Source organism: Cryptotermes secundus, unplaced genomic scaffold, assembly GCF_002891405.2.
Source record: "Cryptotermes secundus unplaced genomic scaffold, Csec_1.0 scaffold1383, whole genome shotgun sequence".
Classification (NCBI taxonomy): Eukaryota; Metazoa; Arthropoda; class Insecta; order Blattodea; family Kalotermitidae; genus Cryptotermes; species Cryptotermes secundus.
The window spans coordinates 618,474-646,050 of NW_019731296.1; the positions used below are offsets into that span (position 1 = coordinate 618,474).

At 42.7% G+C, this 27,577-nt stretch overlaps 1 protein-coding gene across 3 annotated transcripts in view; it reads left to right on the forward strand.

Moving 5' to 3' along the window:
- The window catches only part of LOC111867000 (LIM/homeobox protein Awh), a 92,936-nt gene that overhangs the window by 54,473 nt on the left and 10,886 nt on the right, over window positions 1-27,577 (forward strand). For 2 of the 3 annotated variants that reach the window (XM_023856441.2, XM_023856443.2), the window contains exons 2-3: window positions 4,743-4,924; window positions 24,407-24,624. In XM_023856441.2, coding sequence (XP_023712209.1) covers window positions 4,743-4,924; window positions 24,407-24,624 — 400 coding nt within the window. The remainder of the gene's footprint in view (window positions 1-4,742; window positions 4,925-24,406; window positions 24,625-27,577) is intronic. The other variant, XM_023856442.2, reaches the window with a different exon arrangement.

Consider the following 27,577-nt stretch of genomic DNA (forward strand, 5'->3'; position numbering starts at 1 on the left):
AGGAAGGGTAAATCTGCTGTTGGGGGGAGAGAATTTCCACCCTACTGCTCACTGCTCCCTGTAACTTTGGGTGCCCATTGCAAGCTGTTCATTGGTCCTGGTATCTCGATAACAGGATTTCAACCCCTTTGTAAGGTCACTAGGGACGACAAGATAATCCTCATTAGCTACAATTTACTTGGGGGTTGTAGTTACACGTCTGTTGATTTCCTGACCAGAATCTATCGACTCATAATGTGACAACACTCTATCAATTACTGACTGTATTTAAGATGAGTTCGTACAGAAAACATATCCCGTGATAAGAAACGACTGTTGGTATAGTTTGGAGAGTACGGTCTTGTTGAGTTGTAGGAAAGTGAAGTTAGGAGAGAGATTGACGTTTCGGAGGAACACACCGACTCCATTTTCATAATCGAAGAGTAAAGGAAACAAGAAGCCTAGAAAGCAGGCAAATCTCTCGAAACTACACCGTGTCACACACCAAAAGACCGTACATTTCATAGTCACCGGCCAGAGAACCTCTTTTCAAATATATAAGTTATGTAATTCAGCAGGACCCATCCATTTCGTAATCCTTTATTTCATTATGCTAATTCAATTCAGTGGCCATATAAATTATGAAGCTTTTCATTGTGAATGGAGCCGGGATTGCTCAATCGGTATAGTGTCAAGGCTATGGGCTGGACGACCTAGGAACCGGGAGATCGATTCCAATAAGAAGCCGTGAGATTATTATTTCGTTTCTCCACAGCGTCGAGACCTATCGTAGAGCCCACCAAGCCTCGTACCCTGTGGGTACTAGAGGCCCTTCTTGAAGGGTAAAACTGCAGGGACGTGAAGCTGGTAACTCACCTTCAACCAGTACCCAAGTTAAGAATACCTGGAGTTATATCTCCACTCCCCTACACGACTTCATAACGTTCTCTTTCCGTTGACGTATTAGGCGTTCTGACACGTTGTTATTCAGAATTCTGCTCCGTTGGAAAGATTCCTTAGACGGGGGATCAGCCATATCACAAGGCCGTTACATAAAAAGAAAACACGAACATAGGAACAAAACGCAGATATACAGCCGTTCCTCGAGTGGGATTCGAACCCAAGATCCAAATGTTGGAAAATGAAAAGTGGTTCTTGCCTTGTCCCACTCGGCCGCTGTGATCCGAATTATTTAAGTAAATTTCTGTCACATTATCCCACTTGTGTTCAGATATTACTCTCAGTATCCCCTTATCGAACACTTTGAGTCTATGATCTTCCCTTCTTTTGAGCCACGAAGTTGCACAGCCCTCAAAACCAATGGGAAACCTACAGACGTCGTGCACCGGTAACCTAGCAACGACCTGTCTAGCTTTAACTCTCTGTATCACGTAAGTTACCCAGTAAGTCACGAGCACGCGGTTCCTTTTCCTAATAAGTATTGGCTTTCCATGGAGCGAGTCTCCAAAAGAAAATTATGATACCTATGTTAACCTATATTAATATTTTCAGTTTACCGTTGATTTAAACGGGCTGGGCGTGAGTTCAGCCTGTCCGTATATGCCTCCTGTTAATTTCAAGCGCATTCAGCAACTAAACAATGCTATTATTTGCAATTACAAACGAACACTTCCCGAACATGTAGAACGTTACCGCTGCTCTAACCTACTCGGTTACAACTTATTTTGTGGTTCGATACTTTTCATTTCTACATGAAATTCATTATTATTTATTATTTATTTTAAACTGCAGATGGGTTTTTATCCGGTGGCAGTGGTACTACAATAAGACACAACGCACAAACAACACACATCACACATCACACAAAATAACACACCATGCTCAAACAAACACAGCATATAAAACTAAACCAAGACACAACACGCAAACAACACACCATGCTCAAATAAATACAGCATATAAAATTACAATAAGACAACACAAAAACAACACACATCACACAAAATAATACACCATGCTCAAACAAACACAGCATATAAAACTACAATAAGACACAACACACATCACACAAAATAACGCACCATGCTCAAACAAAACACAGCACAGAAAACTACACAAAAAAAGAACACACTACACACAATGAATACAATGCAAATAAAAATTAAATATGTGGTTCAGAGTATTAAAAATTGTCAACAGACGTCTGAATTTGTAGAGCTGTCTATGGAGAACTGGATCACATTGGGTCTAACTGATTTCTTGCAGGATTTAAGAGGACTTATCACGAAATGAGATAGCGTGTCTAAAGCATTTCTGAAGCTACGTCACAGCATGAACAGACAATATTGCAGATGTAAAGTCCCTATATGTGTTTAACGAGATCTCCTGTATGGCTGTTTTGGGTCTCATGATGTGTTGGAATAGAATGTAGTAATTTCATGATGATGATTTGATGATGTACATCGCTCTCTGATTACAACGCAACCTCATAAATATTTGAGGTATGTGAGGTCACGAACTTGGATGGGTTTCTCCTAAATCTGATCGCCTCTGTGGTCTAGTGGTCAGAGTTTCTGGCTGCATATCCAGAGGTCCGAGTTCGATTCACGGCGTTAGCAGATTCTTTCTGAGAAGTAGTGGGTCTGGAACGGCGCCCACTCAGCCTCATGATTATAACTGAGGTGCTATTTCAAGGAAATAGCGGCTCCGGTCTAGAAAACCGAGATTAACGGCCGTGGGGATTCGTTGCGCTGACCACGTGACACCATCTATCCGCTAAAGTCGGCACTAACTTCGCCGACAAGCGGTGGTCGCTCGGTCGGTATAGTTCGCTTGCGGACTAAAACCACGGAGTTTTTTTTCTCCTAAACGTATTGACATGATTTCCTACATGAAACGTGATCATGGAGGGGGTGACTCTGCGGTTAAGTAAAAACAAGGAGCTCCTCAAAATGTACAGGACGTTTTGTTCGGGATCCCTCTAGTGGCAATAAAATGAATTACCTCTTCACGCTCTGACCCAAAGTATGACGTAAGGAAGATGAATCCAGCACTTGAGAGGCACCCTCCCAAGCTGGGCGTAACAATGAGAGGGTAATTAAATCAGTAATTCTCTCGCCAATTAATTAAGACTGTATGTGGCTTCTAGGGGAGTCTGTTCACCCCCAAGCAGACACGATTTGACGATCCAGCGGGACAGGACCACAAGAGAAACAAATCGATGTATGGACAATGTGGGCACGTTCTCACACAAGCCTTTGGGCCTCCAGAGGGCACACCGTTATGTTCCCGATGATGCAAAGTGTGTAGATTTGGTTAGGGAAATTGTCTCGACAAACTAGTGAAATTTACTCAAAATCTCCTGTGCTGTTTTAGAGAAAATCACATTTTTATCGTTTTGATGGTCTCTGTGAAGGATCAATTTCGTCACGTGATTGAATGACTAAGGATGGGGTTTGGAGTGGTAATTGAAATTATTGAACACTTACAGCATTTAACTACAAATAACTACGACAAAATCATTCAGTTACATACTACGGTACTCGTATATATAAAGTCTAAGTCTTCACTAGTCGTTGCTTGGTAGCGTCTTCCAACGGCGGACGTTCCCCTGCCTCTGGGTTCCCGAACTCTCCCCTGCCCCAGCTACCAGCTTCTCACTTCAAACAACCGTTGCTCTCAAATGACAAACTGTTAAGCATAAACTATTAGATACTGAATATGAATAAGTTCTCTCCAACCAATCGGAGAGCTAGCGATGGAGGCAGACATCCACATTGTCCCACACAGAGCATTCCAGAAACCATTTCTTCTTATTCAGGGGCTGGAAAAGTGTAAATACCTATATCTACATATCGAGATGGCTGTACTTTCTGGTGCTACAAATGTGAGACGTTAGAAACGTACGGTAATCCTCTCCTGTGCTTGGAAAACACTGACGTCACGTTGCATTTGGTGTTCTTACGTAGGTATCGAACAAAAACACTATGTTGTGGAATGTGACGCCGCGTAGTCTGGTATAAATTTACATACAACGTCGAAGAAGCTAGCAGAACTCTGTCTGGCGCCTTCTCGTCGGTAATTTCTTGCTTTGCTCACTCTTCGACCCACACCTGAAAATCAGTGGAGTATATTCATTCAAAATGTCAGTAAACTTGTACCAGACGGCACGGCGTCACATCCATGATGATAGTAGTCTTCATGTGTTTCATAACCTGCACACTTTTAACCAAATTTTAGGTTGATATGAACGTGGAAGATGAAACTGTCTGACCCATTCATGGAGCTGAGCCCTTCTTGAGAAGCCGCCAGTTGCGCAGCTACTCAAGAACTTCCCAGAATTTTATGGAACCCTAAAGTTCATTACCATGTTCACAAGAGCCAGATCAATCCAATCCATATCATCCCATCCTATATCTCTAAGATCCATGTTAATATTGTCCAACCACCTATGCCTTGGTCTACCCAGTTGTCTCCTTCCTTCTAGCTTTCCCACCAATGTCCTATACGCATTCAGCTTCTTCCCATTCGTGCTACATGCTCTGCCCACCTCATCCTCCTTGACTTGATCGTTCTAATTATACTTGGAGAAGAGTACAAGTTATGAAGCTCCTCATTATGCAGTTTCCTCCAACCTCCTGTCACTTCATCTCTCTTCGGTCGAAATATTCTCCTCAACACCCTGTTCTCAAACACCCTCAGATAAAGCTGCCTTCTCTACAGTTTGGAACATCAACGGGCTGTATGCTGACCCTGTGTAGGCAATAGGACAGAGCTCTAACTTTGCACTGTGGTGTGCGCAGACGGAGCACAGGCTGTGCGCGGCGTGCTCCGAACCAATCACAGACAAGTACCTGCTGCAAGTGAACGGACGCTCCTGGCACTCGCACTGTTTGCGGTGCTGCGTCTGCCAGCTCTCCCTGGACCGACAGCCTTCCTGCTTCATCCGCGACGACAGCGTATACTGCAAGACGGACTACGCCAAGTGAGTACTGCCAGTCTCTCTCTGAAACATCTCTGAGGTGACGTCATCGTTAGAAATGTACTTGATCCTCATATAAAAGTTCTTGACGATGATTACAGACTTTTTTGGACATCGTCATCCCGTTTTCATTTATTTAAATTATTTTTTTTAAATAACTGGATTCTGTCTCCGTCTTCAGGTAAAATATCTACTCAGTTGGGACACGAGAACTAACAAGAAGTCCTGTTGATCATGCCCAACTTTATAGGCATTTTTCCTGAGAACGGAGACAGACAAGTCTCCGAAACGTTCTTCTTAAAAATAAATAAAAAACAGAACTGTGGATATTGTCCTGAAAATGAAAATTTTATTATAGATTATGTCATCAATATATAACGGAAACAAAGATCATCATAACTGGAAATCTGATTGACCACTAAGGGCCTTTCTCCGTACAGTTTCCTGCTCAAGTTACGGCGCACGCTCAGAGATGTTTTAAATACGCTACGCGGATTTGTAACTTTATTCAGCTCGACATGTTTCGATCTATCGATGGTTATCGAAGTTGTATAATGTTAACACTTTACTTGAATGTAAGTCATGTACTAGGTCACGACCGAACGAGCAGTCTTCTGTTTCAGTATATCGCGTCTAATTTGTGAGTACTGATAATATTTTGATCCGGATACATGAGGTGTAGTATATTATAAAAAAGAAGGCTTACGATCGATTATTTGTGCGTGATATTCGTGGGAGATGGCGATAACCATCGGCCTCGACGTATCATTCCATAACATGTATAGGGCTGGAGAAATTTGTACGAGAGCTTATGTAAGAAAATAAGGAGACTTCTCATGGAATTCTGAGAGGGTGGTACAGTAGTTTCTTTATAAATTACATAGATGGTAATTCTTAAGTCCATTTGGAAACCCCGACAATAATTTAGAATCACAGCACCCTTGTAGCTGTACATTTGGTGTACAAAGTGATTCTAAATTATTGTCGGGCTTTAGCGAGGGATTTATAAATTACCCTATATTTCACTCTAAAATATACGCTAGCGTATAGATCCGTTGCTAGGCAAAGACCTCGAAACAATCAACGAGACAATAGCCGTTGCGTGGTAACGGCAGGTAAACACGACAACAATATCCGGGCTGTCGCTATGTAACAGCCCATAACAACACTATAGGAACTGTTGAAAGCGGTGGGTTTTATTGGGCACGCCCCGGGACTACATAACAAGGACCCCAGGTCAGCCGAATTGCTAATTGAAAGAGAGTTTGAAGTTTACAGTTTATTGTGAAGATAAGAGTTAGTTGCACGTGTGAGGCTGTGAAAAGAAGACTTGATGTGATCTGTAGTTACAGCGAGACTGTTGTAATTACTGTGTTAAAATCCGTTGCCAAGATAAGACTACAGAAGACTAAGAAGATTAGTGTGTGTAACAGTGAACTGTAAAGTGTGGAGATCAGCGATAGCGCTGTAATTAATTGTAGTTCCTGGTCGTGTCAGTAAACCCAATATCCAATCGATAGCCCGTCTATAGGTGAGCCGGGATAGCGTAGTCGGCATAGCGACTAGCTATTGGGTGGACGACCGAGGGGTTGCAGTTCAAGTCCCGGTGGAGTCAAGAATTTTCACTTCTACGTGTTGTTCAGACCTAGTCTGGGGTCCACTCAGCCGCTTATCCAATGAGTACCGGGGGCTCTTTCCCCGTGACTAAGGCGGCCGGTGCCTGAACCTGACCACTCACTTCCAACTAGTGCCGAGGTCAAGAAAACGTGGGTCTATACATCTACTTCCCCATACGCCTTCATGGCGTAGTGCTTAATTACTTCAGTACAGGGACAACTTTACCTTTACCCCGTCTATAGTCACACACACATAAATCAGTTACACCAGGCAATAAGATTACTGTGGTAACATAAGAGGAAATTGCATCACGTCACACTTTCGGGTGTGCTGAATTCTGAGCCATTAAACCCATTTATCTGTTTGCCTTGGTAGCAAAAATAATGCTTTTAATTTCATTATTTAATGATTCTGTCAGTGTTCAGAGCATGTAGCATCGAAATAATTCATAGTCATCACTGGCAAAACGGCCCTTTTTCGAGCCATACCCTTCCTCAGAAGATTCTGCCAGATTGTAGCTGGGTTTCACTTCTCTGGATTTCGCGACACTAGTTCTTTCACAGAGCAAGGTCCTCAGCCTTGCGTCCAACCCCCAACCTGGAGGACCAGGTCCCTGTATTTATGTCCCCCAGTGACCGGGTGGCCCAGTTATACCCCCAGGCATGGCTATGGTGGAGGCACTCTAACTCGCCTCCACATGGGGAGCCGACATAATCATTAAGTTGAATTTATGCGAGTAAACGGATAATCGGCCGGTCACGGTAGCCGAGCGGTCTAAGGCATGAACTGTCTTCGTTCGCTTGGAAACCGGGATTGTGGGTTCGAATCCCACTCAGGGCATGGATGTTTAGTTTGTGTGTGTTCGCGCGTTTTCTGTGTTTGTGTACAGGTAGAGGCCTTGCGACGAGCTGATCACCCGCCCAAGGAGTCCTACCGAATGTATAAGATCTAGAAAAACCGAAGTGAACGGAGAAGTTCAAGGAGGTAGCCCTAGGCCCACTGGGGCTGTAGTGCCAAGGAAAAAAGAAGTTGTCCCTGTGCTAAACTACGTAATTAAGCACGTGATGAGGGCGGAGCGAGGAGTGGATGTATAGACCCACATTTTCTTGACCTCGGCTCTAGTTGGAGGTGAGTAGTCAGCTTCACTCCCCGGCCAATTTACCCCTGGGGAACGAACACCCGCTACCCATTGGATGGGCCTCAGAGCCGGTCTGGACGACATGGAGAAGAGAGAATTCTTGACCCTATCGGGAATTTATGATAGTAGACGAAACAGACAAACAAAAATAAAATCCGTGGTTTCAGTCCGCAAGCGAATTATACCGACCGAGCGAACGCCGCTTGTCGGCGTGCCAACTTTAGCGGATAGAGGGTGTCGCGTGGTCAGCGCAACGGATCCCGACGGCCGTTAATTTCGGTTTTCTAGACCGGAGCCGCTATTTCCTTGAAGTAGCTCCTCAGTTATCCACACGAGGCTGAATGGATCGCGTTGAAGACCCACTACTTCTCAGAAAATCTGGTAGCTCTGGGAATCGAACCCGGGACCTCTGGATTTGTAGCCAGGAACTCTGACCACTAGACGCATAGGTAGACGAATAATTTAATAAACGTAGACTTATCGATTGTAGATGATGACATTCAAATTAAAGTTGGCGGTGCATTTGTTATTCATGCGCGGGTCATGCATTTCACATTCACCAAGTCTGATTTATAGAGGACAGATGGTCAGGTGCGCAACACAGCAAGTCAGCTGCGTCGCTATGGGAACTGGGAAACAATGCACAGAAGATTTGTTTATGCAAGATGATGGAGAGGTGTTTACTTAAGTCGATACGTGATACTCGCATCAGGGCCTCGTCTCTCTGACCAGCGCGTCTGGCCGCATTCCCCGGCTCCTAACTCCAATCACAATTGAATGCCCTGTCTTGACAGAGCCTCGAGGGCTGAGCTAAGTCAGAGGAATGAAAACCGCGGCCCGTGACCGAATTCCACTAATGAAATGGTTTAAAATATTAATCTATGAAGAATGCCGTCTTCTGGGATGTGGCGCCGTGTAGATATTTTGTTAGCCGTCGTTTCGGAGGAACATATCACCTGAAGATGGACGTAATACGTTTCCTGTGAGGTACGAACTGAATTCTTATATATAAAGTCTCTGCGTTCTGCCAACACATGTATATGTGTGTTCCACATGGTTCTCACAATAAACAGCGACTGTTTCCACAAACAGCATTAACCGGTTGGTCTCTGTAGCTGAGACGTAATGTGTTTCCTGTGAGGTACGGACTGAATTCTTATATATAAAGTCTCTGCATTCCGCCCACACAGTGTATTTATGTGTTCCTTATGGTTCTCACAATAAACAGTATTAACCGGTTGGTCTCTGTGGTGGAGACGTAATGTTTCCTGTGAGGTACGGACTGAATTCTTATATATAAGTCTCTGCATTCCGCCCACACAGTGTATATATGTGTTCCGTATGGTTCTCACAATAAACAGCGACTGTTTCCCCAAACAGCATTAACCGGTTGGTCTCTGTAGCGGAGACGTAATGTGTTTTCCGTGAGGTACGAACTGAATATGGTAAGAGTCAAAGTCACAAAACAACTGACGGTCAGTCAGTCAGTAAGTCTTGGTATCGAGCCCCATCTGGGGCTCATGACCAAATATTTATTACTGTTTGACATTTACGGTCTTATTTTTGTGGGGCGCCCTCTCTAGCGATAGGGCGGGTCTGTCTTTTATACACGCTGCTGGTCCTCGCCAGTGCAGTCTTTCTCGGGTCCGTATACCCTAGAGAATCAAAAAGAAATGAAAAGCATGCGGACGTTGAAGAAAGAATAAGGGGAAAAAGAAGGATAAAGACAAATAAATAAATACATAAACCAACGTGACAGAAGACAGAATTTGTACATTTAGGTCTATAAGACACGTGATGTGCTATGCCAGAAGAGTATACCAATGTAATACAAATAACTAATATTGCTCGCGCCTTCTGATTGGCAGAAAAACAGAAGACGCTATTCATATTAGTCCTAGTGCTGACGTCTAATGCCAGTTGTAGCGATAACTGCAGCTAGACTGCAGACAACTCCTGCTCCACCCCCCCCTCACCCTTTCTGGTCAATTGGACACAAATGTACTTGGCTTTTCTCTGTTTCCAAGCAAATGCTGAGATGGTTCCAAAGTTACAAGTTGTACTGCAACCCTTTCGATATAAATTCGTCAAAACTAAGGCCTTTGGTCTGGATTCCTCCAAATTACATTTCCAATTTAAGTAATTGTCAGTTAACCAAAAAATAAAAATTCCGTCCGCTCTTGTCCAAAAGGGACCCAGGCTAGTGAACATTACTGAATCCCTGGAAAAACCCCACATTCGAAACTGATGTATTACGCCGCCCGCTTGGTATTTCATCGCAATTTCTTGTCGGGGTTACGAAGTGTTAATTTGAGAGTCTGGGGTCTGTTCTTTGCTTTTATAATTTACAAGATATGAAAAATTTTTTGGTGGAAATGGGAAAGAAATATTCAAGGAAGTTTAAAAAACAGACTTTACACCAAAACGTGTAGTTACACAATACCCAACTAAATCTGAGTTATGTCTCGTCTAGAACATCTCTGCTGGTGCGTCATACATTCAGTAGCCAACTTTACGCAACAGAAGTCCCTGCTTGTTCGACGTGATTTCCGATATGGTGATTTCGGTTTCTACCGTTTGTTCAGAACAGAATATAGTTAAGTTCCTAATAATGACGTAACTGTTTACTTTACCATCAGACGTTGACGTAACATCAAAGATGTTTTAGACGTGGAATATGAAAACAAAGTTGAGCTGCTTGCGGGCTCGGATCGCAAGGTACCTTGAGCGTTACATGAAATAAAACAGCCTTTCACGGAGCCCCCTCAACTTGTTTTCAATCCCTGAACAATGTTTTGACACCACGGAGCCGTTTGGCACCATCTTGTTATTGTTGTTTCAGTAAGGCAGTATCATGAGAAATGTCGGCGGAGGTAGAAGACATTCCGTCATATCTTCAGGAACAAAAGAGTCTTTTGGGGGTCAGCGAAGAAGAGGACATTGTCATGTCAACGAGATTACCGTCAGATGTCACTAGTGTCGGGGTGGGGAATGACAAATGAAAACATATATGCAAGTCATACTAATGTGTGTGGCAGGAGATATCTTCAATCCCGGCCAATGCCATCTGATAACGGACAGAGGTAACTTCTCTTAACGCAGAGACTCCAAATCCTCTCGTAGCAGGGAGGTCCACACTTCTGCTTCATAACGACGACCCTCGGTTCAGCGCCCGGGACGTGCTGTAACAGTAGGGAAAACATACAGAGTTCAGAGAAATATTCGCAGCGAATTTAGGTTAGTTTTGACAGTTTTCAATAGACGGCATGTAGGTCACTAAGGTTCTGTTAATTCAGGGCAGGGCTGTCCATCTTCGAGCTATTAAGAGGCCATATTATGCCTTATTTACCCAGTCGAAACATATTCTAGTTAATTGTTATACAGTATTATTGTTAAAACTCCATAATGAGGCGCGCTTCATAACTGGTACTTTCTCCAGATACAATTACAATGATCAAATCAAGGAGGATGAGTTGGGCAGGGCATGTAGCACGAATGAGGAGAATAGGAATTCATGTAAGATATTGTTGGGAAAGCCAGAAGGAAAGGGACCGCTCGGAAGACGAAGACGTAGGTGGGTGGACGATATTAAAATGGATCTTACAGAGATAGGATGGGGTAGTACGGACTGGATTGAGCTGGCTCAGGATAGGGACCAGTGGAGAGCTCTTGTGAACACGGCAATGAACTTTTGGGTTCCATAAAATGCGGGCAAGTTCTTGAGTAGCTGCACAATTGGCGCCTTCTCAAGAAGGGCTCAGCTCCATGAGTGATTATTATTATTATTATTATTAATAATAAGAGAAAGCGGTCTCCGTAGTCTAGGGGTAACGTTCCCACTTCATGACTCAAGGTACGCGGGTTCAAACGCGGCGGAGGTCGTCGAATTTTTAAGGGCGGAAAAATTCAGGGAACAAGTCCTACGGGAGGGACTTTAAGCCGTGGGTCCCGTGTCGTAGATTTACGGCACGTAAAAGAACCTCATGTCTGTAGGAGACCTCTGAGCTAAATTAGGCAACAATTTTCCCGCTCAAAGTAGTTTCCAATGCCTCTGGTAAAGGTGGGAATTATCAAGGTACCGAGGGCCGACCTCATTGCCTCAACGGGGCTGATAGCACGCACCCGTACCAGTAGGGTATGGAGACTGGTAGAATATCAAAGGGGGACGTACAATAGATCAACAACTGGTCGCGGTGCATGGGGAAACCCACCCCTCCAATAATAATAATAATTATTAAGAGAATCTGAATAGCTCAGTCGGTATAGCAACGGGCCACGGGCTTAACGGCCCGGGGTCCGATTCCTGGCAGGTGAAAATTTTGTGTTTTAAGACACAGCGTCCAGACCGGCTCTGGGGCCCAACCAGCCTCCTATACTACTGGTATCGGGGGCTCCTTCCTTCAGGATTAAAGCGGCCTGGGCCCGAAACTGACCACATCTTCATGGCCGGGCGCTTAATTAATTAAGCACAATATATTACATATATATTTCCAATATACCGGTACACACCTCTGCGCCGTAAACGCACTTAGGATTTTTATATATCGCGGCATGTGGACTCGTCGATAGGCCACGACCGCGAAATAATTAGACAGCGGTTGTTACTAGGCAACGGTTCGTAAACATCAAGAGAAGAATGGCTTTTTCTGTGCCGTCTTTGTCGAGATTTTATAAGTAGGACAGTTAGTGAGGAGTCAGTCCAGTCAGTCAGTGGCGTGAGCTGAGTTAATTGATTGGTGACTGAATGATTTAGTGAGTTAATTATAGAATGGCATCTGTTCAGTCGCGGTGAGCTGTAGCTCTTAGAAACTGGTAGCTGAGGCGGGGGGACAGTTCGGGAACCCAGAAGAAGGGGAACATCCGCAGTTGGAAGCCGCTACCGAGCAACAGCTAGTGAAAATATGACTGGAGAAATAGTTTGTGTAATAGTGTAAGTCACTGTACATTTTGCAGACGAGCAGCACCCCATGTCCTCACACGAGTTGCAAAGTGCATTGATGTTCACGGTGGAATTTTCAAAAATGTATTATGCTAGGTAAACTGTACCAACTTTGTCACCTGAACAATAAATACCGGCATTAGAAACAGTACGTAATATCTCTTTCTTATCAACAGTTTTGGAAATGTACAGTGAAATAGCTCTATCTCGGAAACCGTTCGGAACAGGACACGTGTACATATACACTTTATGCTTAGAATGACCGATACTATGACCTCCCAGAATTGACCCTATTTCTTGGGACATTCTGTAATGCCAGATGGCAGGATCACTGGTGAATGTGAAGCAGTTTATGAAATGGGAACTGACAGGGAAACTGAAATATTCGGGAGAATTCCCACCGTATTGCCACTTTTCCGTCATATATTTCGTACACGATCTTACTTGGAATCGATCCCAGGCCGCCACAGTGGACAACAGGTGACTGGCCGCCTTAGGGCTTCTTTGGATTTGGGGTTCCCACAGCTGTAACGCTGAAGAGTACGGTTATCCGAGTTGTAACGCCATGTAGTTCAGAGACAGCCTGATGTTTCGCAGGAACATATCGACTCCATCATCAGGGTCAAAATTTATACCTAAATGGCTCATCTTATCGCCTACTTCTTTTAGTTCCTTGCTTGACTTACTCTTCGGCTCTGAATATTACACCGAAACGTCGGAGTCTCTAAGAAAAAGACATTGCCGTTAAAACCCAAAAGACTGCATTCTTTAATCTATAGACTACCCGAAACATCGATTTTCTTATAACGAATTAAGTAAAATAAAAAAAAGAATCATTCATTTCTGTACACTTGCTCCGTTGTAAATTAAAAACACAAGAACAGAGAGACAGAGAGAGAAACAAACGATTTTCTCGGGACTTAAGAGTCATAAAAAAAAAGCAACAACTGCTCACTTCCTCCGCGCCCTGCTCTAATCCGGATTATTTGAAGTGGAAGAATAGAAGAGACCAGTGCACAATGGTTAATCCACTTGAACCTGTGGGATATCAATGCCCCTTGTGGTGCTGCCGCGATGCCATCTAGCGCCACTTCTATTGTTCTGCCCCCAGTCAGTGGCGGCTCTTTATTTATGGGCATACTCTGTACAGACACGGAATTATTATTAATTATTTAAACTTGGAAGGCTGAAATTCTTCTAAATAGTATACCGAAATTCAGTTCGTACCTCACAGGAAACACATTACGTCTCCGCTACAGAGACCAACCGGTTAATGCTGTTTGGGGAAACAGTCACTGTTTATTGTGAGAACCATATGGAACACACAAATACACTCCGTGGACAGAATGCAGAGACTTTATATATAAGAATTCGGTCCGTCCCTCACAGGAAACACATCCATTAAAATGGATCTTAGAGAGATAGAATGGTACGGACTGGATTGATCTGGCTCAGGATAGAGACCAATGGAAACTTCCCGTTTCCATTAAATGTTCGAATGTTTTTGAGTAGCTGCGCAATTTTCGGTATTTCAAGAATGGCTCAGCTCCATGAAGACAGCTGAACAGTGGCGGCTCTCTCAGTTGAATTAACCGTAAACTCATAGTTTCATGGAAAGGGGAACGTTTTACAGAGGTAGGCGCACCTCACAGAATGTAGCGTAGTCTGCTATTCGACTCCATGTACATTTATCTATGTCACCGCATTCTGGCAGGTGGGACAGCCTCAAATGGCCTTGAAATGGCGTCCTGCTGTGTTTCAGACCTTACATCAAATATACAAGAACCGTGCCAAAAGGTCATTTAATACATAGACTCCGTTGTAAGGGATCTTCCCTCAGGAGATGAAAGTTATTCACCTTCTTAGGGAAGCCGACATTTCGTCTCGGACTGCAGAAACGCCATGGAAGGTAGTTCTTAAATCAAAATCGTATTGTGTGAGAATTTCGGCTCTCACGGCAGTCAGTATGGTCTATTAAAGTTATGGTCTTCTGGAATATGATGATATGTTGTTTGGTAGATAAGTGCTGACGTTTCGGAACAACCCACTGCCTTCACCCTCAGGGTAGATGTTCGAGGAAGTAAGTTATTGTAAGATTTGAGGCTCTCACGGCGGTGACTATTAAGAAAGCAGTCTTCTGGGATTTGGCACCGTGTATATGTGGTGTTAACCGACGTTTCTGAGGAACGTATCGCCTCCATCTTCAGGGTAGAAGGAAAAATATAAGAAATCTCACGGTCTCTTCGCTTGCGGATTTCTTATATTTTTCCTTCTACCCTGAAGATGGAGGCGATACGTTCCTCAGAAACGTCGGTTAACACCACATATACACGGTGCCAAATCCNATTTAGTTTTTGAATGTTGATGCACATCTACAAAAATATACGGCGTCACATTTCAAGAGCTAGTAATCTTTGTCGGAAAATCATATTTTCTTACATAAAATTTGTTGTCTGTCTACTATATCGAGTTTAATCATAATCGGTCCCTTGTTTCAGTGCTGTTACTTGCTGAGAAACATCAACACACAGGAGAAACAGCAATTTCTTTCTCTAAATCACTTAAATAAATAACATTTTTTAAATATATCTCCATCCATTTTCTGTATAAATGTATTTACTTATTTTTAACAACTGTATCAATATCTCGTATTATATGAAGTCGAGATATAGGGTGATTCGCAAGTAACGAACTGAGAAAATGTTGAAGTGGTCGTGGCCTAATTTGAGATACTGTTTCGGCATTTACATGAGAAACTGAAGAAGAACGCGACGAACCTCGTACAGTGTAGTTGGTCTCCGGACAGAGATTGAAACCGGCATTTCCCGAACACAATTCAAGTGAGGTACCCAGCCATTTGGCGTCCAGAAAAAGGATGAATGGAACGTTATCTCTATTTCCCCTTACATTTTCCTGGCATGATGCATAAGTATAGGAACCATGACAATTATCACAGAATTAATTGCAGGATACTGGAAAATGTGGCCACGCGCCAGGGCTTTCTAAAATCAGGCAGAAATCCGGTCACTAGGCTTGTCATCAAATTAAATTATTGCAGTAACGTAGACGTTGCCAATCAGTGGCCACCGTGCCGAGTGGACCCAGCTGGACTGCACCCCCCACTAAGCGAATTAAAAAAAAACAGACGTAATCCTAGTGAAAACCCACATTTATTCTTATCAAATAATAAAATGTCTTGTGGCAAAAAAAACCTGGCTACCTTTTGCCTTAAATATATCATATAGCGTTCTTTTATTGAATAATTAACGATGATTTATATTTCCTTACATTTCAAATAACGAAGATGTCAAATTAAGTTAGTTTTCTTCCTAGGAACACCTTCGCCCCACCTACATGTGGTTCCCAGAACTACAAACAAACGACTGTGGATTCAGTGATCCTAATATTTTATTACGTGTCCCTACTTCACATTCAGGCCGCATCGCGTCCCTCTAATCCACGGAATATTGGATCATGTTTCTGGTAGCTAATGAATTCCGAGTTTTGTTTACTAATCAGCTCTAGAAGGCTATGGTAGCCGTGAGACAAAATTACAATTTTCTGATCACGAAAACAAAAAACTCCCTGACAAATTCTACGCGGGTTAGGGACGAGGTGTTGTTGTTGATTTAATATGACAAGCTCCTACACTCTGCCCACGTATTGGCTTGATCAGCATCCACCCTGATGTCTTCACGACTCCTTCGTGACCCAGTTGTGATGAACATGCTACAGTGAAACGCAGACATGTCTTAACTTTCGTCCTTCCCGGTCTGCTGTTGTCCCACGTCTTATGAGTGCTTTCAGGGTTTAGTCCATGGGTAATTTTACGAAAATACCGGATCTGTACGCCCATCATGGTGGCCAAGGTGTTCAAGACATGAACTATATTCGCACCTTGGAATCGTGTGTTCGAATCCCACTCAATGCATGGATGTTTCATGCATTCATTCTGTGTTTGTGTTGTCCTGCGTGCAGGCAGCCGCCTTGTGACGGGCTGATTCCCGGTCCAAGGAGTCCCACCATCTGTGTATAGGAATAGGAAAATTAAAAAGCGGCCAGGGCCCAACAAAGGGCTGTAGACCCATGGATATGGTAGGATCATCAATGACCAGTCATTGTAAAGGATTGGGAAGGAAGGCGAAGAGGCCTAATCGGGGTGATATCAGGGAATTTGTGTGCCCAATCCCTCTTCCAAATACATTCTAACATTTCTCTCGTTACGATATATTTGATGGACCTCATGGAGCACAGGGATTTTGGAATCAGTCCATGGTCACGTCATCCAACTCGAGGCGGACCAGCCCTACATATGTGACCCCGACATCTTTAGTCTGGTTACTACAAGAACCTTACATTGTATACTCTTGTAAATGATTTGACATGAAGGTCATGTCACCAGAGATCACTATGAAACAATACTATTAAATAGGACCACTTCATGTCAAAATCGAAAGTTACATTCTTCGATCCATTTTGGTAGGTGTCGGGTTCGAATCCCAGCGGGAGATCACTTTATTCTCTGAAGGAAATTGAATTGATTGAATTGAAAACCGAACGTGTTCATATATGGGATGCGGCTATTTTGTCGTTTCCGAGTAACAGGTTCAATTAAGGGATTGCATCTTTAATATTACGGCGAATTTGAACCTTACTGAGTAAGCGACACGATGTTTTCGAAATACAGTAAACCCTCGCTAATCTGGTTACAGTTAATCTGTATTTGAAATACGAAAAAATAAAAAAAAATCTATTCACAACTGAGTATAGACTTACACGTGGGACTTAGGAGCAAGAGGACTTTCAGACTGTGTTGAGGGCAGCTGGAGAGACTGAAACCACGCAAGAAAATATCCAAGATTGGCTTCAGCCGGATGAAGGAGACCCTGGATTTCAGCTGCTGACAGAGGAATAGGTTTCTGTAGTGATATTTTTATATTTATTTGTTTTCATCAGCACTCCCTGTCCTCGTATTATTACATTTTCCGTTTATTTTTTCCTGAGCTTTTTTTTTTGTTTTCAAGGCTATCTTTCGCTTCATTAATCCGGATCATCTGATAATACGGATAACTTATCCCCTCATTAATCCGGATTGACCAGAGTTTGCCGTATTAAAGTCAGTAAGTCACCGTCTGGTTAACCACTGCCTCCATCTTCAAGGTAGAAAATCAGAACTTTATTATAATGCATCTTTCAGAGTGCGTCATACCTCGAGTAGCCAACCTCGCGGAAGAAAAGTCCCTGTGTGTTCAACGAGACGTCCGGTATAAGGGGGTTGGTTCCCAATGTATGTTGGAAATGTACTCTAGTAACTTCCTGATGATGACGTAATGAGGTGCTGATGAAGAGCCCTCAGAAATATTTCTTGCAGATTTCAGGCGTCACGTGCAGAGGGCGCGATTCTCCATATTCCCTGCACATAGGACTTCATATAGCGTGTCAACTACTTCATTGAACTGAGCCGTTCTCGAGAAGTCGCCTGTCGCTCAGCTACTCAAGAATTTCCCAGAATTTTATGGAACCCTAAAGTTCATTACCGCTTATACAAAAGCCCTCCACTGTCCCTATACTGAGTCAGATCAATCCAGTCCACACCATCCCATCTAATCTAACATCCATTTTAATATTATCCTCCCACCTGCTTCTATGTCTTTGTTTGCTTCTGGCTTCATCGCCAAGATCCTATATGCATTTCTCTTCTCTCCCACTCGTGCTACATGCCCCACCCATCTCATTTTATTTTCTAGCATCCTAAATAAACACATCATCATCATCATCAGTAATCTGTCAAGACGACAGGTCCACAGTCTCTTTCAAAACAATTCCTCCACTTAATGCGATCTAGAGCTTTCTCCTTCAAATGACAGTATCCTCTTCTGTCCCCAAGGTCATCCAGCATCTTCTTACGTCTTCTTCCTCGTCTTCTTGTCACTTCTATCCGCCCATCTATCTTTCCTTCGATAGCTTCTTTTAGAAGGCAGTTTCTGCGTAAAACATGACCAATCCAATTAGCCTTCCGTTTTCTTATTTCATGTAGGATATTCCTCTGCTCACTGACTCTAATTAACACTTCTTCATTTCTCACATAATCGGTCCAACTGATCTTCTCCATTCTTCTCCAACACCACATTTCGAAACTTTCCAGATGTTTCTGATCTACTGCCCTAAGTGTCCATGTTTCAGCCCCATACAGAGCTATGCTCCAAATGTAGCATTTCACTAGTTTCTTCCTCAAATTTAAGTCCAATTTGCTGGTAAAAAGATTCTTCTTCTTGCTAAATGCAGCTTTTGCCATGGCAATCCTGGATTTAATTTCACAAGTACACCTTCCATCATCTGTTAACAAGCTACCCAAATATTTAAAACATTTCACATTCTCCACTTGTTTTTGGTCTATCTTTATTGTGACTGGGGTTGGTTGTCTCGAAATTTTCATTACTTTTGTTTTCTCCACATTCATTTCCATGCCATAGCACCTTCCAATTTCAATTAGTCTATCAATCATGCCCTGTAGCACAGTTTCTTCCTTAGCCATTAACACAAGGTCATCTGCATATTTCACAGTTTGAATAATTTGCCCTCCTACTTTGAAGTCACCGAGCCCATCCAGAGCTTCCTTGGTAAGGCATTCGCTGTACAAGTTGAACAGAATTGGTGATAAACAGCATCCTTGTCGAACTCCTCTTCCAATCTGCACACTTCCTGTCTCCCCCCTGTCCAGTCGTACTCTAACTTTCTGATCCATGTACAATTTGCTAATCAATCTTCTTTCATGCCAATCGATACCTGTTTCTTTCAGGATCTGCATTAATTTGGTCCAGTTTACCCGGTCAAATGCCTTCTGCCAGTCTATGAAGCAAACACACAGTTCTTCATCTATCTCCAAAGTTCGTTCCGCTATAATTCTCATCATCCCAATTGCATCCCTGGTTCCTTTTCCTCTTCTAAATCCAAACTGATCTTCTCCAAGTACATCCTCTATTTTCCTTTCAATTCTTCTTTTAAGTATCTTTGCTATTATCTTTGCTGTATGTGCAATAAGACTTATTGTGCGATGGTCGCTGCATTTTGTAGCTTTTGTCTTTTTCTTTAAGGCAATCATTGTAACTTCTGTAAAGTCCTTGGGCCACTCTCCACTTTCATATATGGTGTTCATTAGTTTTGTCAGTGTTTTCAAACCACCTTCTCCCAGTAACTTGAGCACATCTCCAGGTACATCATCATCTCCTGTAGCCTTTCCCTTCCTCATTTCCTTGATAGCTTTTTCCACCTCACTTTGTAAAATATATGGTCCTTTCTCGTCTGTATCTACTTCTTCTTCCGGTTCAACTTCTAAGGTTTCTGGCCGATTAGGTCGATCATATAGTTCTGAAATATAATTTTCCCAAATTTTCAGCACTTGCCTCTGATCTACTATTCTATTCCCCTGGGAGTCTTCGATGCCAACATTTTGAATCCCATGATTCTCTTTCCATCCTAGTTCTTTTGTCTTCATGTACATCAAATCATAACGGCCTGTTCTTTGAAATTCCATAATCTCATTACATATCTTCTCAAGATATTCCTTTTTGGCCCTGTCCGTGGCTCTTTTCAATTCATTCCTCAGTCTCCTGTATTTCCTCCTGCCTTCTTCATTGTTGACATTCTTCCATTTCCTTCGCTCCTCCATTTTACTCATCATCTCCTGTGTAACCCATGGTTTTCTTGCTATCTTCTCAACTTTACCTACCAAATCACTGATAGTATCTAACATGCATTCTTTTATATCGTTCCACTGCGCTTCAGCATTTCCGCTTTCACCTTCAATTGCACCGAGTTTCTCTTCTAGAGTCTCTTGCACGCTTTGTCTTTGAGCATATAACTTCTCCAAATCCCATCTGGGTCTGCGCTTTCGAAATCCTATAATTTTCTTCAACCTGGTTCGGAACTTGGCAACCAGCAAGTTGTGGTCAGAGTCAATGTCTGCCCCAGGAAGCGTCTTCACATCCTTCACACTGTTTCTGAATCGATGTTTCACAAGGATGTAGTCCAGCTGATGCCTCTTCCAATCCCCAGGTGCCTTCCATGTGTAAATTCTTCTCTTTGGCTTCTTGAACCAAGTGTTGGTAACAATCAATCCATTTCGTTCACAAAAGTCAATAAGCATTTGACCTCTGTGATTCCGTCTTCCTAGTCCATGTGATCCAACAATATTCTGATATGGTTCATCTCCAACAATGCTGTTCCAGTCTCCCAATATGATGCTGTTTGTGTCTCCTCTTCCATCTTCCTGAAGAATTTCTTCAATTGTGTCATACACTTTTTCCACTTCATCATCTTCATACTCTGATGTTGGCATGTACACTTGTATAATCAGTATATCTACCGGTTCCGCCTTTAACTTCAGAGCAATAATTCTGTCATTACAAGCAATCTTCTTAACAACACTCCTCACTACACTTTTATGCACCACTATTGCCACACCTCTTTCAGCCCGTTCACCTCCGGAATAATACACTGTATAATCACCGCTTCTTATTTCACCTTGTCCTTTCCACCGCACTTCGCTGACACCTAGAACAGACACTTCATTCTTCTGCATTTCCGTTTTCAAATTCTCCAATTTTCCTGCTTGATTCAAGGTCCTGACATTCCATGTTCCAATCTTGTATCCATGCTGTTTCTTCTGATCTTCGCACTTTTTCTTGTTGTAACGCCTGCATGACATTTCCTCTAGAAACACTCCCCCCCGGAGATCCGATTGGGGGAGTAGTTTACCTCCGGATTGTTTTGCCTCCAGAGGAAACATCTCGCATATATGGTATCTCTGTTTTTGGAAAGAGACTATCCAGGAAAAGTGATAATGTGGTAGTTTTTCCATTTGCTTTCCACATCGCAGTACAACAGCCGTTCAAACCACTCTGGTCACGCCTGTTGCTATACGAACTTGAACCATCTCGAGCATCATTTGCTCTGTGCTTCAAGTCGCTACTGATGACGCTGCTTCCGGCATCAGTTTTTGGTGTCTCTCTTCGTCTGATGCCTACCCTTTGACCTGTCCAGCAAGGGAGGCCCTGCCAGTAGCTACGCTACCGCTGGTATAGCTCTCAGGGTCCTTGGCATACTCAAACCCCCTCACCACGATAAGGTGGAGACACCAAATAAACACATGAAGAATAAATTAAATATGTTTATGTTTTTTAGAATGGGCTGCTGGGGGGAATATTTGGATCTAAAATAACAATAAAAAGGACACCTGTGCTTCTGAATTTGTAGTCTTTAGTTCGTATCTCTATAATTAAATCAATATTGGCGCATAGGACAAGACTGGAGAAGGGGGGGGTGTTACATCAGTGACGGGAAATACGGGATTTGGGGGTCGAGATATGTGCATAATGTTCGTCGGGAAACCTCATTTACAGAAGAATTCAGAAGATTAAAATGAGGACTGAAAGATAATATTAATAATAAGTTCTGGGAAGAGCTAATCGCCAGCTTTCCTTTGCTACGACACGGACCGCATAGAAGACCACACGTTCCAACAATTCTTATAGTGTTGCTTCTATTTATTGCCGCTGGAACATTTTTACCGAGCCATTGCCTAGCAACAATAGGGAATACACGTACTGACACACAGACTTGTGGGAGGGATTTATGAAGTACTCCTTTGAGATGAGCTGAGCTCAGTTGCTGTGATATTACATACCAAGTTCCGTAAAGATTGATTCAGGCATTCAGAAACTAATAGGATGATATATAGTCACACAGACAGCATGATGATCGCATAAGCTTACTTTAGGAAAATAGGCTAAGGGTAAATCAGGACAACGCTCAAAGCAAGCTAAATGCATGTGTCAGAGTCAAAATGACTTTATGACTGGCTGTTTACCGCCAGTCATCTCCTCTTGACGCCGCTTCCTTTAGGCTCAGGACCAGAATTTATTTTTTCTTCAACTGAACCCTTAGGAAAATAGTCCTTATGTAACATCCTCTCTGACGAGAGGGTGGGTTCGTCTCTTATGAACAGGTGGACGTATCGCACATATAGCATAGGTCTACACCCCCCCAGGGGGGGGGGAAGGGCTTGAAAGGGGGGCGCAGCATACTTTCCTACAGATAAAAATTAAAACTGCCCTAAATCAATTAGAAAAGTAACAAAAAATTATAATACATATAGAAAAACTTTCTATGAGTACAGGCTTTAATTATCATGAATATCAAAATAACTAATAATTATTCTCTTTACCGACAATTATAAAACGCGTATGACAGAGACAGCGTTGATAGTTCGGCAGCAGCCGCATCCTCTGAAATCCTCTGAAGTCTAGACTTTTTAAAATGCTGTGTCAGGAAATGGGTGCCGAACACACTGCTCTGTTGTTTTTTAGTGATGCTCGATGGCTTTCAAGAGGCAAGGTATTAAAGAGAATGTTTAAGCTGACGCATGAGGTGTTCTGTTTTTTAAATGGGGAAAATCACTCACTGGCAGACAGTTTCAACAACAAGGATTTTTTATTGAAAATGGCTTACCTAACAGATATATTTGAGAAACTAAATATCCTCAACACTTCACTTAAAGGGAATGAGGCAACTGTACTTTCTTGGAATGACAAAATGAAGGAATTCATGAGAAAATTAGAGCTCTGGAGAAACAGTATGAAAAGTGACACGCTAGACAAGTTCCCCACTCTGGTGTCAATGGTGCAAGACACTGATAATCCAATGGTTCCAATGGACATAAAAAGCTGCCTACTTGATCATCTCATAATGTCGAAAGTTCATTTCGAGAAACACTTTTGCAGTGATTTTGATGAATTTAATTGGATTAAAAATTCATTAAAAATGCTCCTGGGCCATCATCTCTTGATGTAAATAAGCAAGAACAACAAGAACAACTGTCTTTGTTGGAGTTCTGGATAGGTATTGGCAAGGAATTCCCAACTTTGAGCCAAAAGGCATTGAAGATCCTGATTCCTTTCGCAACAGCTTACTTATGCGAGACAGGCTTTTCTGCTATGGCAGCTATAGTGTCAAAGTATCGTTCAAGGCTAAATATTGCTAAAGAAGTTAGAGTGGCCATTTTGATATTACACCACGTTTTGATAAACTTTGTTCTCAAAAGCAGGCCCATCCATCACACTGAACTTTGACATTTAAATGTTTGATTTTCTTTTGCAGAAAAAAATTAAATACTTGTTAGTTAAATATCGTTTCATTTCAATACATATTTTGGTTAACTGCAAGTGTTAAAAGTAATTTTTATTGTAGGCCTAATATTGTGATGCTTTAATTTTGAGTAAAAAACTGCTAAATAGTATGTAGAAAAACACAAAATGAACTGAATAAAAGGTCAAACATACCATGACTTCTATTTTGATAAAAAAACAGGTTGGGGGCCCTGAGCGTATTTTCTCTTCTTAGGGGGGGCTCAGAGTTAAAAAGTTCGAGAACCACTGGTCTACACGGTTATGGGGAATGCGTTTTCTTTCCGGGAATCTGTCCGTCCAATTAAGTGATAATTTGGAATAAAGAACCTCTTGTGGGGTTTGAGATGTGTCTCTGAGACTAGAACCACGTGTGTAGTAAGTCTTGCAGCTGTTTACTGAGCTCACAGCGCTGCTATGACTTCGAGCGAAGCAGCCAGTTTATTTCAGTACTGCATATGACGAGCGGCTATGCAGAAGTCAACCACGATTTCTAATATGCCGAATGCCGGTGAAGGTAGGGATGTCAGGACGTAGCGAGACAAGTGCATTGAAACACCAGCCTGCCTTCACTGTCGACCCGATTAAAGGCAGTTTGTTTGTCGCAGAAGTTTCGGGGCGAAGTGCTCCAAGTGCTGCCGGGGCATCTCCGCAAGTGACTGGGTGCGCAAAGCTCGGGACCACGTGTATCACTTGGCCTGCTTCGCGTGTGACTCCTGCAAGAGACAACTCAGTACGGGGGAAGAGTTTGCATTGCACGAGGACCGCGTACTCTGCAAGGCGCACTACCTCGAGATCCTGGACGGAGGCAGTACCTCCTCGGACGGTGAGTGTATCGTGCCTATTCTGTGAGTATTCAATATTCTTTTGTTTCAGTACCTTAAGTGTGTTAGACCTGTACTACAAATAAAGATTGACTGTTTGTGTATGTTACTTGGTGGAGACGATGCTAAATAACGGCCTCGATGTATCAGTCAGTGACATGCAGTACTGGGAAGGAATAAGGACACGCGGTAGCATTGTTGGTTGAGGCACTATGCTACAAGCCGGAAGGTCGAGGGATCGAATCCGATGAGGTGGAATTTTTAAAATTGACCTAATCCTTCCCGCCGCACTATGGCCCTGGGGTCGACTCAGGCTCTAACAGTAATGAGTACCAGGAATCTTCCTGTGGGGTAAAGGGCGGCCTGTATATAAGGCTGACAACCTTACCGCCATCTGTGAGCTGATTGTCTAGAAAACGTGGGAGCCTCGACGTCTCACAACTCTATGGGCCTCCACTGCCTGTTACAGGGATAGCTTTACCTTTACTTAATGGAAAGGAATACGGGAGAAAGTAAGAGAAGTTGATAATTAGGCAAAGGCAAAGGATAGTTATCTTTGTAACAGGCCGTGAAGGCCCATAGGGTTGTGAGACGTCGAGGCTCCCACGTTTTCTAGACAATCGGCTCACACATGGCGTTAAGGTTGTCAGCCTTACGCTCCGGAAGGATTAGTTAAATTGAAAAATCCAATCGAACCTGCGACCTTTCCGGCTTGTACCATATGAAAGCTTATATAAGAAATGTCGAGACTTCACCTTGAATTATCAACGGCTGTTTCAGTGAGTTTCCTTAGTTCTACCAGCTCTCTCTCTCTCTTGTTCCACATTTTCTCATGAACGCTCTGTTTGTAACTACCTTTTATGTAGGTTTCTCTCTCGGAGTGACAGACCATGTTTCATACTCACAGGCCCATTAGTGAAAGGTAAATACGGATTATAATCATAGTTAAAATAATACGAGAAAGAATCGAGGTTCACATAGGCCTGTACGGAACTAGCGGAAGGCACAGCTGAAGCATTTGAACTGAACAACTAAAAACCAAGAATCTATAGATAGTTTATCGATATAAAACAATCGAGAAAGATGACTCAAGCGATAAAGCGTGTGATTTGTATTTCGGGAGGTTTTCGTTTCGAATCTCGAACAGGTCATCGACTATTTTGATTAAAGTTTATCGTGGTTTCTCTAAGTCTCTCCAGGAAATTTCCGGGATAGTACATCAAATTACATCACGATTGCTTCCTGCCAAATCCCTTCCAATTCATTATTTCTGAATGATCATTCACCGCTATATAGTCTGAACTCCTGACAGCGTTATTAAATACGAAATAAATAAGCAAAAACCAAAGTGCGTAAATAAAACAGACCTCACAGAAAGATGGAATATTTTTCAGTCTTGTAAATGTGAACAGGTCAAGAATTTAACCTATGAAGCTGGTGATTGATTGCTTGATTGATTTTACGAACAAGTTACTAACTAACCAACCGATTAACTAGCTCAACAGGGCAGAATCTTTCTTGGAAAGCTAATGGTCGCTCAGCTACTCAACCTCCTCTTTTATAGAACCCGAATTTCATTACAACTCTCAAGAAATACCGCCACTAAACCCTTTCCAGAGCCACTTAACCAAATCCACACGCCCAGACTCTTCACTCAAGATCCATTTTAGTATTACCTTCCTTTCTACGCCAACTTTTTAAAGATATCTCTTCCTTTCCCATTTCCCAACCACAATTCTCTACTAACTTGTGACCACTCCCATGCATGCTACATGCCACGCCTATCTCACCCTCTCCCCCCCCTGGGCTTTCTTATCTATCTAGTAATATTTGGAGAAGAGTGAAAATGGAACATACGTAATAAGTTAATAATTGCAACATTAAATGTATTTAATTTTGATGATGTGTATTTCATATAAAATGTCTACTATGCCTTTGAACCATAATGGTTGCTGCATTTGCATTACCATTAGAAAAAACTCCGTGTTTTGTCCACAGACTCTTACTTATTTTCGCGTTTAAAATGGTTCTCAGAATACAAACTCTTACTTCCCTAACCTGCACTGTTTAGTTTTAAAAGTGGAGAGGTTGCGTGTTTCCTGTGAGGTAGGAACCGACTTTTTATACACTTCTTCGGGAGTGTTCGTGTTTCAAAGCGTTAATAAAATTTCTCTCTTCCCATGTAGCACTTCTGGCCTGCGTCTTGCTCACTGTCAGCTGAAATAGTCATTTTGTTTAAGTCTACAAAAAGCTAACATCTTTAGGATAAGAAACTCAGCTTTTCAATTGTCTCCATGGTTCGTCATAATCCACTGGAACTAGGTTATAATTTTCTTTTATTGCTAGTGGGGTGGGACTAAGTCCCTCGTACTGCGGCCACTTCTGGCCTATTGTACCAGCCCCAGATGATAGGTGAGGGTGATTGTGGAGCAATTGGTGGAATGAAGATTGGCAGGGGAAACCGAAGTACTCGGAGAAAACCTGCCACAGCGCCACTTTATCCACCACAAATCCCACATGACCGGACCCGGGATCGAACCGGGACCACCGCGGTGGGAAGCCAGCGACTAACCGCTTGAGGTATGGCGCTGGGTTATAATTATTTTCTATCTATATATCTATCTATCTGCCTGTCTGTCTCTCTATCTATCTATCTGTCTGTCTCTCTATCTATCTGTCTGTCTGTCTCTCTGTCTGTCTATCTATCTATCTATCTATCTATCTATCTGTCTGTCTCTCTCTCTATGTCTACCTACATTTGGCGCTACAGCCCTTTGGTGGACCTTGGCCTTTTTCACTTTCTCAATCCTATACACAGACGGAAGTACTCCATGGACGGGGGATCAGCCCATCGCAAGGCCGCTACCTACACACAGAACAACACAAACACAGAATAAACGCAAACAGACACTCATGTCTGGAGTAGAATTCGAACCCACGATCCCAGACTATTCG